At 45.2% G+C, this 19,037-nt stretch overlaps 1 protein-coding gene across 4 annotated transcripts in view; it reads left to right on the plus strand.

The window, feature by feature from the left end:
- PLPP1 (phospholipid phosphatase 1) overlaps window positions 1-19,037 on the plus strand; it is a 165,462-nt gene that overhangs the window by 52,579 nt on the left and 93,846 nt on the right. For 3 of the 4 annotated variants that reach the window (XM_075932461.2, XM_075932459.2, XM_089779391.1), the window contains one exon: window positions 15,527-15,807. In XM_075932461.2, the coding sequence (XP_075788576.1) occupies window positions 15,527-15,807 (281 nt within the window). Of the gene's footprint in view, window positions 1-5,809; window positions 5,962-15,526; window positions 15,808-19,037 lie in introns of all 4 variants that reach the window. The other variant, XM_075932460.2, reaches the window with a different exon arrangement.

Consider the following 19,037-nt stretch of genomic DNA (forward strand, 5'->3'; position numbering starts at 1 on the left):
CCTCTTCCGCCTGGGTAGGTGGCCTGTAGTAGACCCCTAGCATGACATCACCCTTGTTTTGTTTTTTGTATCCCTTTTAGCCTAACCCAGAGACTCTCAACATGCATATCTCCTATGTCCATCTCCACCTTAGTCCAAGTGTGTACATTTTTAATATATAAGGCAACACCTCCTCCCTTTTTTCCCCACCTGTCCTTCCTGAGTAAGCTGTACCCTTCTATACCAGTATTTCAATCGTGTGTATTATCCCACCAAGTCTCTGACGCCAACAATATCATAGTTGTATTTCTTTATTAGCACTTCCAGTTATTAGCACTTCCAGTTCTTCCTACATAAGACAGTTGTAAACTGTCTTATGCAGTTTTCAAAGGAGACTGTAATTTGCTGCAGTAAGCAAAATTCTTAAATCAGTATATTTGTCTCTTACAAACAAATATTCTCCACTATGTATTTAATGACTTCTCTATGAGGACCCTCCAGCACAAGATAGCACTGGGAGGGGGAAAGGAGTAAGAGGCTTCTAGTCTTCCACCTACATTCCCTTCCAATTTTCCTTTATTAGCTTCTTCCCCCCATTATTTTGCCCCTCCCATAGGATTACAGGGCAGGAAGGAATCTGGAGAGGTCATCTAGTCCAGTTCCCTGCGCTTGTGACAGAACTAAACACCATTTAGACTATCCCTGACACTTTTTTGTCTAACCTGTGCTTCAAAATCTCCAGTGATGGAGATTCTACAGCCTCCTTTTGCCATTTTAGTGTTTAACCCCGCTGGCCATTTGGAAAGTCTTTCCTAATGTCCAACTTAAATATCTCTTGGTGTAATTTGAACTCATTGCTTCTTGTCCTATCATCAGAGAGTAAAGAAGAATACCTTCTCTCTCTCTCTCTCTCTCTCTCTCTCTTCCCCCCTCCCATGTAACAATCTTTTAAGTACTTGAAAGCTGTTATGTTCCCTCTGAGTCTTGTCTTTTCCAAGGCTAAACAAACTCATCTTCCCTAAGTCATGTTTTTCTAGACTTTTAATCATTTTTGTTGCTCTTCTCTGGACCATCTCTAGTTTGTCCATCTTTCCAGAAATGTGGCCCCCCCCCTAGGACTCAGAACACCAGTTTTCAGAGAGGTAGCTGTGTGAGTTGTTTTTGCTGAAACAGACTAAGACTCTGGTGGCCCTTTTAAAGACTTAATAAATTGATTAGGCTATTAACACATAAGCTTTCTTGTGCTATAACTCACTTTTTTCAGATGCTGAAGAGTAAAAGAAAGAAACAAAGACAGAAAGGGGAGGGGGGGAGATCCAGAGATGGGAGTGTAGCATCAGTGCTAATTAAATTGGAATGTATATGGCTAGTCTCCTGCAGTGGTTAGAGTACCTGAATGAGAAACTACTTGTTGTAATGGGAGAACCACTCAATGTGTGTGTTTAGATCTTGGTTCAGGGTGTTAAATTTGCATATGAATTCCAGCTCCGCAGTTTCTCTCTGCGGCCTCTCTCTGCAGTCTGAGGGGTAGCCATATTAGTCTGTATTTTTAAAAACAGCAAGTAGCCTTGTGGCACCTTAAAGATTAACATATATATATTTTATATATATAAAATGAGCTTTCATGGATAAAATCCACTTTTATCAGATGAGTTGGAGTGGAAGTAAGCGAAAGAAAGAAATATGTACCAGCAAAAGAAATACCTGTCAATTGTAGGGGTGTAGATGAAGCTAATTGAGTGGGTTGGATGTGTCCTATGCATAGTTTTTAATGTGAAAATGCAGGTGTTAAAGACAGAAGAAAATGGCTTTGTAATGCGTTAACTAGTTAATGTTTTTATTCAAACTCAGGATAACAATGTCAAATTTGTAGATGAGACTGCAGAACTGGAATTCTTTGTAATTGGGTGGTGAAATTCCCCTGTAGAAGAACTAGGGAGCTATGCCCCCCAGCTTGCTATGCTCACTAATCCCCTCTCTCTGGGAATAGGTGTCTGACTGGAGGGAGAGTGCAGGAGTGGGCTGGTTGTATGTGGTCTTGATGGAGGGTGTGTGTGAGGGGAGGCTATGGATGTGGAGTTTTTGCAGGGAGGAGAGCGAGGGGGCTGGGAATGCAAGGTCTCAGCTGGGCAGTGAGTGAGGGGGCTCGGGCTGTGCTGCTGCTCTAGCCTGCTTCCCCTCCCCCACTGAAACCTGTACCTCCCCCCCCTCGCTCAGAGTGCTGCTGAGCAGCGCGAAAAGCCTCCTTGGGAGTGTGTCCCTGTGCTGCTGTTCCCCCAGCTGGGGGATGAGAAGGAAGTCGCAGCACACGGGGTGGCCTTGGGGCTTTCTCCCCTGCGGGAAGCTGGCATTGGCACCTGCTATATGGGCTCTACCCTGCCTTGTCTCTTCAGACCCCTTACTCTCCTTGTCCCCATGCCTCAGGTCTGTCTACACAGACTCGTGAGGAGGTAACACGGCCAAAGGGGTGTGGCATGATTGTAGACAGGGGAAATCTGAGGCTCTGTCACCCTGACCTTGACAGCAGGAGGCAGCAGGAAAGATTGACAAGAGTCTGTCTCTCCTGTTCCTCCCTGGGACAGGCTTCATTCCTTCTCTTGGGCTTTTTTTGTTTGCACATGTCAAGTCCCCGACATCTCGGGTCCCCTCAGGAGCAGTGGCTGCTGTGCATTCATGGTATTTCAGGGCAGGGCACTCAATGGCAGCTCCAGCCCCAGACTACACATAGGAACTCCTGCACACTCTGGCTTCACAGCCACTGCGTCTCTCAGGACAACAATTCTCTCCTTTGTTCCTTCCTCCACCCCCACGGGCTACAGTGGGAGCCCACGACTCCCCTCCTTGTTTGTGAGCTTCCCTCCCTGCCAAAGCTTCCTTTCTTTGCCTCCCCAAACTCATTCAAACTTTCTCTGCTTCAGCAGGGACAAGATCAGTTGGTGAGGAAGGTGCCTGTGGATGCAGAGTAACATGATGACATCACTCTGTCATCTCACAGGAAATGATATATATATAGAGAGAGAGAGGGAGACTTTCAAATCCTTGTTTGGGTGACCAGGTAGGCTAAAATGCTCCCTTACAAGTTTGTGTCACCCTTTATGTCTCCGGCTAGTTTGACCTCGTTATGTGCCATGGGCTTTCTAATTTTGCCCCTACGTACTTGTATTATTTGTTTATATTGATCTTTTGGAAATTTGACATACTTTGTCCTTTTTTGTAGGACTCCTCTTTGATTTTTAGATTATTTTAGATCTCCTGGTTCACCTTAGGTGGTGTCTTGCCATACTGCCTATGTTTCCTATGCAGTGGAATATTTTGTTCTTATGCCCTTCATAATGACTCTAAAATACTGCCCACTGTCTTCAGTTGGTTTTTCCCTTAGACTGGCTTCCCATGGGATCTTACCTACCAACTCTAAGTTTGTTAAAGTCTACCTTCACAAAATCCATTTTTTATTTTGCTGTTCTCCCTCTTACCATTCTTTAGAATCATGAATTCTAACATTTCATAATCACTTCCCACTTTTCAGATTCTCAACTTGTTCCCTCCTTTCTATCAAAATATAGAACTGCCTCCTCCCAAAAGCTTTCTTCACCTTCTGAAATAAAAAAATATCCCAACATTACAAGAATTGTTGGATAATCTATACTGTGCTATATTCCTTTCTCAACAGATGTCTGCGTAGATGAAGCACCACCAACTCCTGTGCTTTTGGATAATCTTCAGGTTTTATTTTATTTTTTTTAAAAGCTTCCCCCACCTCTTCTTCCTCCTGTTTAGGTGTTTTGTAGTAGATCCCTATCATGACATCACCTTTGGTGTGTGTATGTGTGGTTTTTTAAGCCCCTTTTTTATTCTTATCCAGAAACTCAACAAGTCTGTCTCCTGCTTCCATCTTAATCTCAGACCAAGTGTCTACATTTTCATATATAAGGCAACACCTTCTCTCTTTTTTCCCCCCTCCCTGTCTTTCTGAGCAAGCTGTACCCAATACCAATATTCCAGTCATGTATTTTATCCCATTAAGTGTCTTGTGATGCCAATTATGTCATAGTTGTGTTGACTAGCATTATGAGCATTCTTCAAGATTATTCCCATAGTTTTCACATGAGTGTACATACAATTTAAGATACTGATTTGATTTCCCCTGCCCAAGTTCTGTCTTCTCTCCTTTTATCCCTTCTGTTGCCACCCATGTACCACCCCCCGCCCTGCAATTTCTGACCCTTCTCCCGGATGTCCATTTTTTTTTTTTTTTTACTTGCCTGTGGGTTTTGGTTTCCTTGTCAAACCTAGTTTAAAGCCCTACTCACTTAGTGCACACAGAAGTTCACGGGAAGGGAACTTCTGTGTGCACTAGGTAGGCAGGCTAGAACTGCATCTTCCTTGGTGGTCTCTGCCTCTGGGATGAAGGAAGACAGAAGATGTCAGTCTTTTTTCTTCTGGGCCCTTGCAGAAGGATTGGCGGTTCCTTCCCCTTTTCACAGAGGAGGGGTGTTTCTCTTGGCAGAGGTAGCAAAGTTCTTCTTTCTCCTCTCTGATCGGCAGTTTGGTAGGTATCAGACAGAAAATTCCCTCCATTTCTTTCTTCCATGATGAGAGAACTGAAGAGCAGTATTGCTGCTGACATGATATGCTGCCTCATACTAGGTCAAAACTTATGTTGTAAGTGTTGCTTGGAGTCTTGGTCACAGCTTTGTATTGAGAAGCATACAAAATGGAGCACAGAGTGAAGTTGCTCCCCTGGCACCAGCTGAGTCACTAGGCCTTCATGTGAGACCTTGGAAAGGGGGAGAATTAACTTCTCTCTTTTTTGGTTTTTGTTTTCTCCAGTTTATTGGTTTCATCTTTAATTTCTATCCGTTCGATCACTTATCTTTCCCCCCCCCCCCACTATCAAATTCCACTACATCCCCTTTTGGGGTTTATTTAATGATTTGCTTTTTACATACTGCAAGAAGAAATAGCATATATACCCAGACAGCTGAAGAAGGACTAGGATGATGATGTGTTTTTGAGTTTTAGGTACTGTACTGCTGTTCTGAACCATTGAGCTAGCTGATGAAAGAACTAAGTCTACTAAAAAGCTACTGAGTTTAAGCTTCTGTACACTATTCACGAGGCAATTTCTGTAGATCATATAGTGTTTAACGTGATCAAAAGTATTTTAAAAAAACCCACCAAAATAGTGGACTGGGAATTCATGTTGACTCCTAAGGCTTTACAGCACAGACAGTGACCATGTTTGTTCTAGAGGGCTATCCAGTATGCATGAATTGGGGAAAGCACGTGTGTAAAGCATTCTCTCCCTCCCCCAAACTGCTTTACTTCTCCTCAACCTCCCTGTCTTGGTGAAGATGACATGAAACCGAATTTGCACTCTCTGGAGTTAGGGAACCTGGCCAGAGTATAAAGAGCCAGTTGTGCTTCGCTTAAGAGTAGGAAGAGGGCAGAAGAGACAGACTGAGCAACTTAACAAATGCCACAAAACTGTGTGTGTTTTAAATCCTGTTTTCAGAATATTTTTATACTGGTTACACAGCCAGTACACTGGTGAGGTTGAAGGGAAATTCTGATTATTCTGTCCTTCTCTGTGTTTATGCATATGTATGTAGCAATCTTCAACTAAGGGCTACGAAGTCTAGAACGCAGCTGTGGTTTAAAAATAAAACTTTTTTTTTTTTTTTTTAAACCTATAACTTTCTGACTGGCTCTGTCTGCTCATTCCTTTTGATCACTTATTTCTCTCTGATAGAAAATGTTTTGGAATAGTCTCTGATTTTAAATTTCTGAATATTCCTGTGTAATATTTTAATTTTATTCCTTTTGCTAGTGGGCCTGCCTTTTGCAATTCTCAATGTGAGGCATATCCCCTTCCAGAGAGGAGTTTTCTGTAATGATGAATCCATCCAGTACCCTATCAAAGATGACACCATTTCTTATGAGTTATTAGCAGGAATAATGGTTCCTTTCAATATAATTGTTGTAAGTGAAACCTATTTTTTTCATTACATTCAATTTTTAGAAAGTGGGAGAGTGTGTGTGCGTGGGGGGAGGGGAATAAATGGTTATTACATCCTCGTTATTTAAAAAAAGCCCATTGTCCTTACTCTGTGGTATTTGAGTCAGAATACCAAAAGGAATTCATTAAGTCTTATTTGGTCCCATCAGAGAGAAGGATCTTGACAGCAGCATATATGTTTTGATTATAAATGTCTTGTACTACTTCGATTGATGGCTCATGTCCAGTATAGGTACGCATGTGCTATAGGCACAGATTGTCAGAAGGTTTTTCCCTCAGCAGTACCTGTTGGGCCAGCAGGGGAGCCCCCTGGTGTGGCACCTGTATATGTGCGCATATATACCACTGCTGGCTGGCCACCCCTTCAGTTTCTTCTTACCACCTGTGATGGTCATTGGAGCGTTTCTCGCTTGCTCTGCAAGCACACTTTAGCAGTTCTTGTTTTAATAGCAGTTCTAGGATTATTTTTTACAGTTAGTTTTTAGTTATTTAGTACTAAGTTAGTTTCATAGTGTAAATAGGGGCTCACTTTTGTATCCCCTGCGGCAAACTGCACAGAGCCTGTCTAAAATGCTGTGGAGATGTTCATCTCTCCATCAGCTGTGAGACTTGTTGCAGCTTCAAGCTCTGTACCAAATGAGAAAGGGACTTGCAGCTGAAGATCTTGCTAATGGAGATGGTTCTCCACCCAGCGCTGACTGCCGAAGCATGATAGGCCATCCTGAGCGCACTTGCTTCAGTGCAGAAGGCACCTAGACCTTCTGGGGTGTCACTGATGCTGTGGTACAACACAGCTCAGCACCGCTCGCAATCTCTGGTGCCTGAGAAGAAGTGGAGACCTAGCAGTGGCAGGTCTCCATTGTGGCACATGCCAAAGTGTGTCCCCAGGTGGGGCACTTGGCTGCTTCGGCCATGGTGCCCTGGCCTTCAGCTCCTGGTCGGCACCAATCAACCCTGCCCTGGGATCCAAGCTAGGAGAATGAGTTGGCCGAAGTAGACCGGCCCTCCACATCCACACGTTCGAGGGATCAAGGGAGCTTACAGAGCAGAGGTGGCCAGCCTGTGGCTCCAGAGCCACATGCAGCTCTTCAGAAGTTAATATTCGACTCCTTGCATAGGTACCAAATCTAGGCCTGGAGCTACAGGTGCCAACTTTCCACTGTGTTGGAGGGTGCTCACTGTTCAACCCCCAGCTCTGCTCTAGGCACTGTCCTCCTTCACCCTAGGATCCTGCCACTTCCCACCTGCTCCACTGAGCCTGTCACATCCATGCTCCCCTCCTCCCCCAGTGTCTCTCACTGAGAGAGAGAGCTGATCACAGTGGGTAGGAGGAAAAGGAGAAGGAGGCACTGACTGGTGGGGCTGCCAGCGTGCAGGATGTGCTGAGTGTGACAGTGGGGAGATGAGCAGGGCAGGTGATATATTGCTGTTGCTTTTTGGCAATGTGCATTGGTAAATTCTGGCTCCTTCTCAGGTTTAGGTTGGCTACCCCTGTTACAGAACTGACCTCCTCTCCAGCCTCCCCCTCCGGCCCAGTGCACTGGCAGGATAACCGTGCCACCTACACCAAGCCACTGGCTCCAGCACCAGCAGCCTAACCTCGTTTGAGCCATAGAGGACCCTTGGTACAGCCCTGTGTGCTTTCCCTCTGTACGGTGGCCTTTGGCACCATCATCTACACCAGCTCCACCAGTGGATGTGACTTTGTAGCAGCCGATGCCTCCTCCGTCTCGGCACTGAGTCGATGGCCAGGCATCTTCTCCGGCGCTGACCTCTCTTTCTTGCCCCAGAAGTGCCTCAGTACAGCCATTCCAGGTGTCATGGCCTCCGCAGTGGCAGCCTCTGGTGCCGTGTCTGTTCTGGACCCCTGGACTTTCCCGCGCTACCTCTATTTACTCAGATCCTCGGGTTCCACAATCTGCTATCCTCCCTCCCCCCCTTTGACTTGTTCTCCACTGTTGATCTGTGCCCTCTACAAGCCTTTGCCCAGACCCTCAGGAGACAAGGTAGTAGAATCAACCCCTGAAGTGAGCCAGGAGCAATCAGTGGTCTCTCAGGATCCGAAGCAGCAGCAACAGCAGGAGGCACAGGTGTTGAGGGAGTTCTCTTCCTCATCCTCAAATGAGGCATTGCAGGAGAGCGAGGTCCACACCATCTATGCCATCAGTGGACACAAGATCTCACCAAGACCTTTTAAAATGCCTTGCACAGAGCCTGGGGGTCGAGGCTGAGTGGGTATCAGAGGCTCTTTTCCCCTGTACCAGGAAGCCCTTCTTTTTGGGATTTTTGCACAGAGAAGGGTATTCACTTGGTGTCTTCTTACCTGCCGGGGTCCTAGAACACCCTGGTGGACCAGCAGAGCAGGTCCTTCTTGGGCCATGAATGGTCCTTGAGAGCGGATGTGGCCCTGTGCATCTTCCAGAGGGGTTTTTCCCACCCTGCAACCTACAACAGGAAGTGTCCCCACTTTTGCTCCTTCATGAACCACAGCCTGGGATCTCTGGGGGATGCTGTTCTCATTCCCTGGTCTTCCAGCCTTTTGTATGCTCCATCGTGGCCACAGCAGCACTGGTTCACAATCCTTCTAAGCCTCTAAGTGGCTGATGGCTCTCCTGCTGTATCCAGACCTGATATCATGGGACAGTAGCAGACTTTGCAACCCAAAACTGCAGTCACTGCACCACATGGCCTGTAAGCTCTATGGATGTCCACTCTAAAATGACAGTGCTTGGAGTGAATTCAAAGGGTTCTGTTGGGGAGCAGGAAGCCTACCAGAGCGACATATTTTGGCAGAGTGGAAGTGCTTTACCATCTGGGTGGGCAAAAGGAGGGAGTCCCCCTGATGGATGCCCCTATCCCCTCTGTCCTCGATAACCTTCTGGACTGTAGGGTGCAGAGACTGTCTGCATCCTTGACCAGGGTATATCTGGCGGCTATCTCCACCTTTCACTTGGCCTCTCAGGGCAAGTCGCTCTTAACAAACCCTATGTTTCACCGTTTGTTGAGGGATCTGGGCAGGCTTCACCTACAAGTTCACTAAGTAGCCCTCCATGAGATCTCAGTTTGGTCCTTACCAAGCTTACCGGTTCCTTCCCCCCCCCCCCTCCCCCCCCCCCCCCATTTTGAGTCCCTAGAGATGTGCTTGCTTTTGCACCTATAATGGATGGTATCCTTTCTGGTGGCCATTACATCAGCCAAACGAGTGTCAGAATTTAAGGCTCTAACTTCAGACCGCCCCCCCATACTGTTTTCTTTAAGGATGAGGTCAGGCTTTATCTGTACCCTGCTTTCCTGCCCAAGGTGGTGTCCCATTTTCATGTTAATTGGAATATTTTTTGCCCATGTTTTATCACAAATCTCATATTTCTGGTAAAGAACAGACTCTACCTGCATTAGATGTACAAAGAGCTTTTTATTTAGACAGGACAAAGCCCTTTCACAAATCCCTCTCCCCTCCAACCTACCCCGTCTAGCTCTTCATCGCAATAGCTGATAGAATGAAGAGCCTCCCTCCTCAGCCCAGCATATCTCATCTTAGATCACCTTTTGTATCTAGGCTTGCTATAATTAGGCAGGTCTACCAGCGCCACCCCTCACAACTCACTCCACTAAGATCTAGACTTCCTCAGCCACCTTCGTTGCTCAGGTACCTATCATGAACATTGGCAGGGCGGCCACCTGGTCTTTTGTTGACATCTTTTGTTAACCAGCTTCAGAGGGCCATCTACATGTTTTGTTTGTCTTTAAGGTTCTACTAGGCTATATGTTGTTTTTGAAGTTTTTTCTTTTGTTAACCATTATGCTTTAGCGCACCAGGCCAGGGATGATGTGACCCTTGATATTATAGTACTGTGTTCCCCACCTCAAGACATGCTGCTTTGGGAATCACCTATATGGAGTGGACATGAGCAATCACTCAAAGAAAAATGGTTACTTGCCTCTCATAACTGTTGTTCTTTGAGTTATGTTGCTTATGTCCATTACCAATCCCACCTGCCTCTCCTTCACTGGAGATTTCTGGCAAGAAAGAACTGATGGGTTGGTGGACCAGCAGGGGTATATATGCGCCACTGCAGGGGGCTCCCCTGCCAGCCCAATAGATACCTCTGAGGAGAAAAACCTTCCGACAATCTGAGTACATGTGTGCACACCTGCATGGAATGGACATAAGCAACACATATCAAAGAACAACAGTTATGAGAGGTAAGTAACCATTTTTTCCCCCACATTTGAGGCTTTGGAGGATTGATGTCTCCCTTTTCCTAGTTAAGAATATACATCTTAAACCATAAAGTAAAATGTACCACGGCCATGTGTGTTCTCTGAGAGTTTCACTAAAATATAAGAGCTGGGGACAACCACTTCAATTTAAGTAGTAATTTGCCACCCAGTGGTCTGAAACATTCATATAGAGAAACAGAGCTGTAGACCAGGGCTGGGCAAAATACAACCCGCAGGCCGGATCCAGCCCTTGGATGCAGCAGGGAGTCTGAGGCAAGCTCTGTGCCTGCCCTGCCCCTGTACACCAGACAGAAAAGCTGCAAGTGTTTATACCATTTGTCTTTGAACAGCTGAGTGCCCTGGAAGGGAGGGGGAAGAGCTTCACATGCTGTCCTCAGTTCAATCTCATTGGCTGGTTTTCAGCAAAGGGGAGCTATCTGTTTAAAGGACAGGCAGCACACAAAATACCTCCTCTCCCCTCCCCTCCCCAGGCTCTCAGTTATTCAGACACACATGGCCCCTGCCTGAGAAACCTGATGGATAGTTGCCCGCATCCCCTTCTACAGCCCAGTCTCTTACCCTAAGATTCCTTTGCACCCAATCTCCCTCCCCGGACCCTGTACCTCCTCCATCAATCTAATGGAAGAGTGCAGTCCATGACCACTTTCCAAATTCTTGGAGTGGCCTCCTCCCACCAAAAACTATTTTCCACCCTTGCTGTAAATTCTGACTTCTGAAGAGTAGAACACCATCGTTTCCAGTCAGAATTGATTGCAAACAGTAGCTTGTAGAATATCTATAACTTAATTTACACCAAATAAGCAGGATAGTTTTTTTTTTTTTTTCCAAGTCCTGTTACATTGGATATTTTGTTTATACCAAAAGTAAAATTGTGCTTGGTGCAAAAGACTACCATTAGAGTCAGTAGTTAACCTTGGTTATAGTTAATGCTGCCTGCTCAAGAAGTAGTTCAAGGCTTTTAACCATTTTAAAGTAAGGATCATGGGACTCAGTTACTTTTTTTTTTTTTTGTTTTGTTTTGTTTTTTTGTTAAATGATGTATTCATAGTGTCTGTGCTCAGTGGAGTAATAGAGGAAAGCTGAAATACTCTAGCTATTTATTCCTCTGTAGAGCATGAGTGTGTTCTTGACAGGCATAAATTAAAAACTGTATATGTATGAGGGTGCTCTAAATTTAAATCTGAAAGGGTACATATGAATATACTAGGGGGCAGTGCCCCCTGCTCGCTATGCTCACCAACCCCCCTTTCTGGGGGGTAGGCAGCCCTGGCTCTCCTCCTGGCCACCAGGGAGGGCCAGGTGCTGGCACCACTCTCCCCACTCCAGGCACCAGAAAGTTGTGCCAGATGGAGGCAGGCCCGGCTCCCTCCCTGTGGCCATCCTGGCGGGGGCAGTTGGGCTGCCCCTCTCCCTTGGGCTGGGACGGGGAAAGGAGCTGGATGCCCAGTCCTCTCCCTCCAGCTGCGAGGGGGCAGGCCGTGTCGCTCCTGTGCACTCCCCTTATCCCAGACCACCGGGAATACAGCGTAGGTACTGCATGCCCCTGCTTCACCCCACCTGAGCCCCTTTGAGGCTCTGTGGCTCCCGCACACTCCCCTCCCCACACCTGAGCCCACGCAGCTGCTGCCCCCTCCCTCCTCGTCCTCTGCCTCAGACAGCGGAGCACACAGCTCAGTTTAAACTCCGGAAGCTGCGAAAGGAACAATCCAGTGCTGTAGGCACCTTGGCCCCATAGCCAGGGCTGGCTGTCCCTCCAGAAGCTGCCACAAGGGTGGGCAGCTGCCGGAGGGACATCCAGCCCTGGCACAGGGGCTTGGGTGCCTCCCAGCTCAGTCGAGGGGCTGGAGTGACCCCCACTTTGGTCCTCTCCCACCCCGCATTGGGTCTCTGCAGCAGGGCCTCCTGTCCCTGTCATGGGCCTTGCTGCCAGCCCCTCCCCTGTGTAGTGCATACCCAAATTGAAGCTCCAGGCAGCTTCCCACATGGCAGCTGCTAGGATTACTTCCAGCCCCAGCTCAGGGGCCAGGGTGCCTCCCAGTCTGGTTCAGAGGCCAGATGTCTACCAGTCTGGTGACCCTCCCCCCACAACTGCAGGCCTCTCCCCTGGCCCCCTCCCGCCCCACGATTTTCTACCCTCCTTCCACCCTGAAGCCTACCAGCAGCAGATTACCTTCAGTGCTGCCGCTGCTTAGGAGCCCTGAGTTGCCGATCACCCTGCTGGATTAGTGGTGGGAAAGAGGGAGGAAGGGAGGAGATGCGGGACGACTGAGGGGAGAGGGGCTGTGGGACGCAGAGTGATGTGGTGATGTCACTCTGTTGTCCCACAGGAAAAAACTTAAAAAAAATAATATAAATAGAAAGCTTAACATTGTAACTCTTTTTCTGGGTTGATAGGGCTTTTTTTTAAAAGGCAAAAGTGATTATTTGGTTTAATATGCTACATAACATAGGCTGAAGCATTCGCCCTGCATAAAATGCAGTTTCCTGCATAAAATGCCTTAGTGCAACTGCTACAATTAAAGGATTTTCTGTAATAGAAAGGTCACAGCCACGTTTCCACTTTAAGTAACAGAACTGGAACTTATAGCCAGGTCAGCCATGTTCCAATCCAGCACCTTATCACCTGGGTCTTGCCTGTTGCTCTAGAAGCATGTCTTTTGAGTACAGTACCACTCTGTTCCATGCTTAATGCATGTGCATTTGTGGAAGTTTTTATCGGGTGGTGGGGGAGAAGGGGAATCAGCTCCTTGATATAACAGACGTCTGGCCACTAATAACATCACCATTTCTGAAAATGACTATGAAAATGCTAAACTTGTAAAATATCAGGTTTTTTTCTTATCTATTTTCTGGTGATGTCAGCAGCCATCTTGCTGAAAGGGACTTAAAAAAAATTCACTAATTTATAAGACGGTGAATAGACCTCCCACCAGAGATTTTTTTTTTTAAAGCTGGCATAGCAGTAAATAAGCACTTTCGTTACAAACAAATTATGGTGTCTTGTTTCTCATTAATTTCTCCTCGCTTTGTGTGCACCAAGTATTAAAGGAAGAAATTTGGTTTCAGGGCCCTGCTCTGATTTCTCTATATTGATGTACCCCTATTGTCTTCAGTGGGGCTCTAGTTGTTAGCAGGGTGAGATCAGACTCCCAGCCAGTGGCCACAGTAAGATAGCCTTTACTTATAGTCACTTTTTTGTAGCCACTGCCACTACAGCAGTTCCAGAACTGCTAATTGTATTTTAAATATTTTTTTTATAGGCAATTTATAGTTTTGTGTGAGCAAAACTTTTTCACCGAGAGCTTTCAAAACCCTGGACTAAACTCTGCTCTGTTTTTGCTGCTGTAAAATGAAGTAACTGATACTCACTCACTTACTTACTTTGACACAAAAATCCCCCGTCATGAACCATCCTTCCAGACGAAGATGGAGCTGAGGGTCTGATATGGTACCCATTTAAGTCAATGGAAAGGGTCTTGATTTGACTTTAGGGACATAATTCAAATGGCCATTGAACAGTACTGGCCATTTCTGTACTGGCTCCCTTTGTGACCATTATGATCACAGCAGTAGTTAGCACCTGTGTATTAGGGATGTTGGAGTTGAACCGATTAACTGTTTAACCGATTAGCTGATGCTTACTAGTTAGTGGTATCGGTTAAACTCACTTGGTTCCCGGGGAGTCGGCTTTGCTGCAGCAGGGCAGCGAAGCCTCTTCCTTGGGAGCTGAGTGGGCAAGAGCTCCTACTCCAGGGGAGCACTCCACTACTAGGGAGGTGGCTCCTAGGAGCTGCCAACCCTGATCCCAGGGAGGCTTTGCTGCAGTTTCACTGTAGTACTATGAAGCTAAGTGTTGTACCGCAGAGCCCCCACCACATGTAACCTTGTAGCCAACAAGATTTTTAGTGGTTCTATGGTTACCATATTACACTATTTTTAACATCCCTAGTGTCTGAGAGATTGTAGGAAAGAGGTTACTAAATTTTTGTTGTTGTGCCTAAATAACATTTTACATTCGACGAGTTTACAAACTTTTATGTCTTGCTCTGACACAGAGTAAAAACTCAGTTTTGTACACATGGTTGATCATCCATTGCCTTATCTTTTGTAGCTACCTACATCTGTACAAAGTGGATGTAAAATCACAGCAGCAGCATTGTACAGTTATTTTGCACAGGTTTAAACAACGGAGACAGTGGAAAAAGCTATAGAGAAGCCCTCAAGCTCTGTTTGGGTTTTTTTTTCTTATTTGTGTCTTCAGAAGTAGGACAATGCCATGGTTTGTTAATTAGAACCATTCCAACTATTTTCAATTATTTCTAAACTGCTTTTTCATGTGTGTATGGAAGGAAAAAAACTGTCAGTTGCCTTAATGGGATGGATTTCTCCCCCCTATCCCCATAGTTGATTGATTCAGATCCTACACTTCTGCTTCTTTCTCCTCAGTGACTATGGACATAATGACATTAGTTTATATTTATATTAAAATCAATTTTACCCATTTCTCACAAGAGCCTGAAGTGAAGGGAGACAATAGTGAAAGCCTCTTGGCTTTATGAAAACAGAGAGAATAATCTTTGTTCTACCACTACAATGCCAAAAATAGAAAAAAAAATTCAGAAGTATGAAGCCTTCTCCTCTATTATTTGTATTAAAACTTAATTTCCTAGAGGAAGCCTGTCTTAAAGATTGTTTAACAGAGGAATAGGAGGTTCCCATTTTACATAATTGGCCTTTACCACCTTTGGCACCAGTATTCAGATTCAGCCCCTTCAGTTAAGTTCCTGACTTCTGAAAACCATCGTGCTTTTGACACAGATGTTCATTTCCATTAAGAAGAAGGCCAAGAATGAATACAAAGTTTACTTAGAATAAAATATCTCTTGGGAAGGGGGCTACTCATCAGTTTCAGTGTGAAGTAACTGCATGGGAACAGTGTGGTTTTTTTGTTTGTTTTATCTGAGGGGGAGGGGGGAAAGACTCCAGTGTTTCTACTCACACTATCACCATTACAACTGACTATAAGGCAGGGAATGAGAACAAATTTTCCTGTTTATATGAAATCTATTTAAAATGTCAGCTTGGTTATTGGAATATATACTTCTGAGTGACTCCCAGAAAATCTTTGCTGCTTCCCTCAACAACAGTACAAGATTTAAAACAAGAAATCATACATGTATTAATGTCACTGAGACTTTTTACAGTTGCTGTTGGGGCTTTTTGACTCTGAAGAGACATAGGTGTGTTTCTCCATTTAACTTGTCTTTGTCTCTTTCTGTTTTTCAGATAATCGTAGGAGAAACCTTGTCTGTCTATTATAACTGTTTGCACTCAAATTCATTTGTCAGAAATAACTACATAGCCACTATTTACAAAGCCATTGGGACCTTCATTTTTGGTGCAGCTGCTAGCCAATCCCTGACGGACATTGCCAAGTACTCCATAGGTAGACTGCGACCTCATTTCCTGTCTGTATGCCAGCCTGATTGGGCACAGGTCAACTGCAGTCTAGGTTACATTGAAAACTTCCCATGTCAAGGAGACAAAGCAAAAGTTAATGAGGGAAGGTGAGTAATCTAATGTACTTTGGCCTTGAATGATGTTGTGTTGTGTTGTAAATGAGGGTTTGATGGATTGATTTCTATTACAACATGTTCCAGGAGTCTACTGGACAGGATTTAGTCATCTAATAGACATACAGTGAATCTCAAAGCACATGCTCAGGCACTGGCCTTTCTTTTCTCTCTCCCTCCCCCTCCCCTGCTTTTCCTTAAAAAATAAGTTTGTGGGATTATAAGACATAGGAATGTGATAATCTACACACACACGCACACACAAAATATTCTTGCTGAGGGAATAACAAGCTATCTGAAAGCTATCTTCCCAGGCTTTTCTGGGGCAACTTTAAGGAAGGGAGAAAAACTTGATTCATGTTTAAGATAAAAGAATAAATTACAAAAAGATCATCTATATAAAATATGCAACAGTCAAGAGGATAGTGTTGAGCATTTTGTCTATTATCAAACCCAAATAGCTAGTTTAAACAAACATTTAATACCCAGTAAAATTAAGAGGTGAAAAAGGGAAACGAATTAGCTACAGAAGCAGATGCTCTGTGACATACTTCAAAAGAAACCAGTACTAGTTTCTCTTCCTCCTCTCAGTGGTCTGTAATTTAATACCTGTCTGAAGAATGTCCTCTAACATGACATTATTAGTTAAATGTTGAATATTTAGTTTTAGTTGGAAGTTTTTATTTATTTATTTAAGACTAAAAATTTTTTTGTTATTAAAATTAGGGATGTAAGCGACTAGTCGATTACCTGATAAGCCAAGGTTTATTGGGTAGTTGAGTCACTACTCACCTAGTTGCTTTTTCCCCTCCCTGCCTTTATCAGGCAGCAAGTTGGGGGAGCAGGAGCCAGTGCTGGGGGGGAGCGGGTTTAAAAGCCAGTTCCCCCCACCACCATCTCCAAGGGGGGGAGGGAAGGCAAAAGCACAGCAGAAGACTGGGCACAAGCTGGGACTCAGCTGTCCTGGCTCATGCCTGGTCCCGTGTTGCGCCTCTGCCTTTTAAACGTAGTAAGAGCTGCCTGGCTTTTCTGCAGTTTCTCCCTTATCGACTAATCGAGTGGTTTGGTGGAAATTCCATCCACTACTCAAATAACTGATTAAACACAATTTAACTTCCTTTATTAAAATTTTGGCTGTAACTCCTGGCAAGTCCTTTTTGTTCAATGTAATTGGAATGCTTGCATTCAGGGAACTTCACCAACTGACTTCCCTACAAAACAAGACCCTGGGAAGTTAAATCTGTGGAAAAAATTCTCCCTATTAAAGAACATCTACATCTCTTTAGTTCCATTATTCCACTTCTGTATTAGCCAGCTCTGCACAAAATCTCAGTCCCTTTCAGAGCAATAGTATCCATAGTAACCTCTTATTGCCAAGAGAAAATATGACTTGAATACATTTGGGGCCAGATTCTTTCCTTTGATGCATGCATGGCCTCCATTAAAGTCTGTGGAAGCTATAAATACATTACATACATTAGCCAATAGAACTTGGCCCCTGACGTGGAAAATTGTTAGTTTATTTTGTTTGTAATACATACTCTGTAGATAAACTGCATCTTACTCTGAGTGAGTTGTGGAACAAATGACATGTTTTTGGCTTTCTATTTGGGGCTGCTTTTTTCTGATTGATTATATTGTAGCTGAAGACCGCTTTTGTTCAGTTAGCTTGAACTCATTCAAACTGATAGGATTTTCATGGGAATAGGGTTTTCTTAAAACTCTGGAAAAGTCATCTAGTCAGTACTCCTGGAGAAGAAGCCAATGCATTATACAAAGAACTCTGACTTAGTTGAACAGGCTTAAGTAGCAGGAATAATTGAGAGAAGTTGCTTTTTTTCTTGGATTTTTTTATACCCGGGGGGGTGGGGGTGGGTGTGTGTGTGTGTGTGTGTGTGTGTGTGTGTATTTGTACTTGTTACGAAGGTCAGTAAAACTGAGGAAAAGAAGTATCCTGAGGTAAACAGGAGCAGAGGCAAGATATTGGCAGTATGGTAACTTGTCAGCTTTGATTAAGTTTAATACAAAATAAAAACATTTACAACATCCAGAAACTAACTCTGAAGTTCAGGTCAGCAAAGGAGGGTAAGTGATAATATATGTGTAGTACTATTTTGTATTTTATATGATGTGTCGGTTGTGCAAGCTCATTTTGGGTCTATACCCGTTGTGTCCTTCATAGCGATTTGTATCAATATTTGTTGTATTTGACCATTGTTGCGCAATTATTTGCTACATATGGCACTTATTTTTGTTGTTGTACTTCTACATAGAGAACTAGAGGGGTTTGTTTGAAACTTAGACTTAGAACTCTGTCTTAAACAGGGAAGTGAAAAATCTGCAAAGACAGCTTATTGAAGAAGAATGAACTGAGGGTTTAGTTGCATTCAGCACAGAATCAGGGTCTAAATGCAGCTCTGACATTTAACTCCATTGATTTCTTCAGTATGATTTGCTTAGATCCAGGGTGGGAAACCTTATTTCTGGGGGCCGGATGCGGCCCCTGGCTTGCCTGGATCTGGCTCCCGAGGCTTAGGGCTCCCCCCCAGAATTGGGGAGCCCATGCTGGTGTGCCAATTTCCTCTGACTGATTTTCTGTGGGTCAGCAGCCCCGACCCAAAAAAGGTTCCCTAACCCTGGCTTAGACAGTGGCTGAACTGACCTCTCCTTTGAGAAATTGCATTTGCGTGGGGAGGTGTGCTTGTTTCTCCTTCAGTTTTCTCAAACTGTCTTGACTGACATCTTCATGGGGTGGGCGTGGGAAGAAATGTTTGCATTGCATGAAAGCCCTGATAATCCAGTTTTTGTGTGTCTTGGAGTTGGATGGATGGTCTAGAGGTTATTGCACTAGCCTAAGATTTAGGAAACTCGAACTCGGGTCCATGTTCTGGTTGTGTACAGGCAGTCCCCGAGTTACGTGGATCCGACTTATGTTGGATCCGCAGTTACGAACGGGGCTTTTCTTGCCCTGGAGGATGGGAGCAGCAGGATGCCCAGATGCGCAGTGGTCCTCCCGCCCGCGTCCTCCGGGGCGACAAAAGCTGCTCCGCGTCTCCCTGGTCTGCTGGGGGGGGGGGCCCTCCCTGGGGGGGGGGGGAGCCCCTCCCCGGTCTGCTGGGGGGGGGAACCCCCCCCCAGCAGACCAGGGAGATGCGGAGCAAAGACGCGGAGCACGCGGGCAGCGGGACAGCCCAGAAGTGCCGCGGCTGTCCCGCGGCCAGCGT

Source organism: Pelodiscus sinensis, chromosome 6 (assembly GCF_052426305.1).
Source record: "Pelodiscus sinensis isolate ZL-2025 chromosome 6, ASM5242630v1, whole genome shotgun sequence".
Lineage (NCBI taxonomy): Eukaryota > Metazoa > Chordata > Testudines > Trionychidae > Pelodiscus > Pelodiscus sinensis.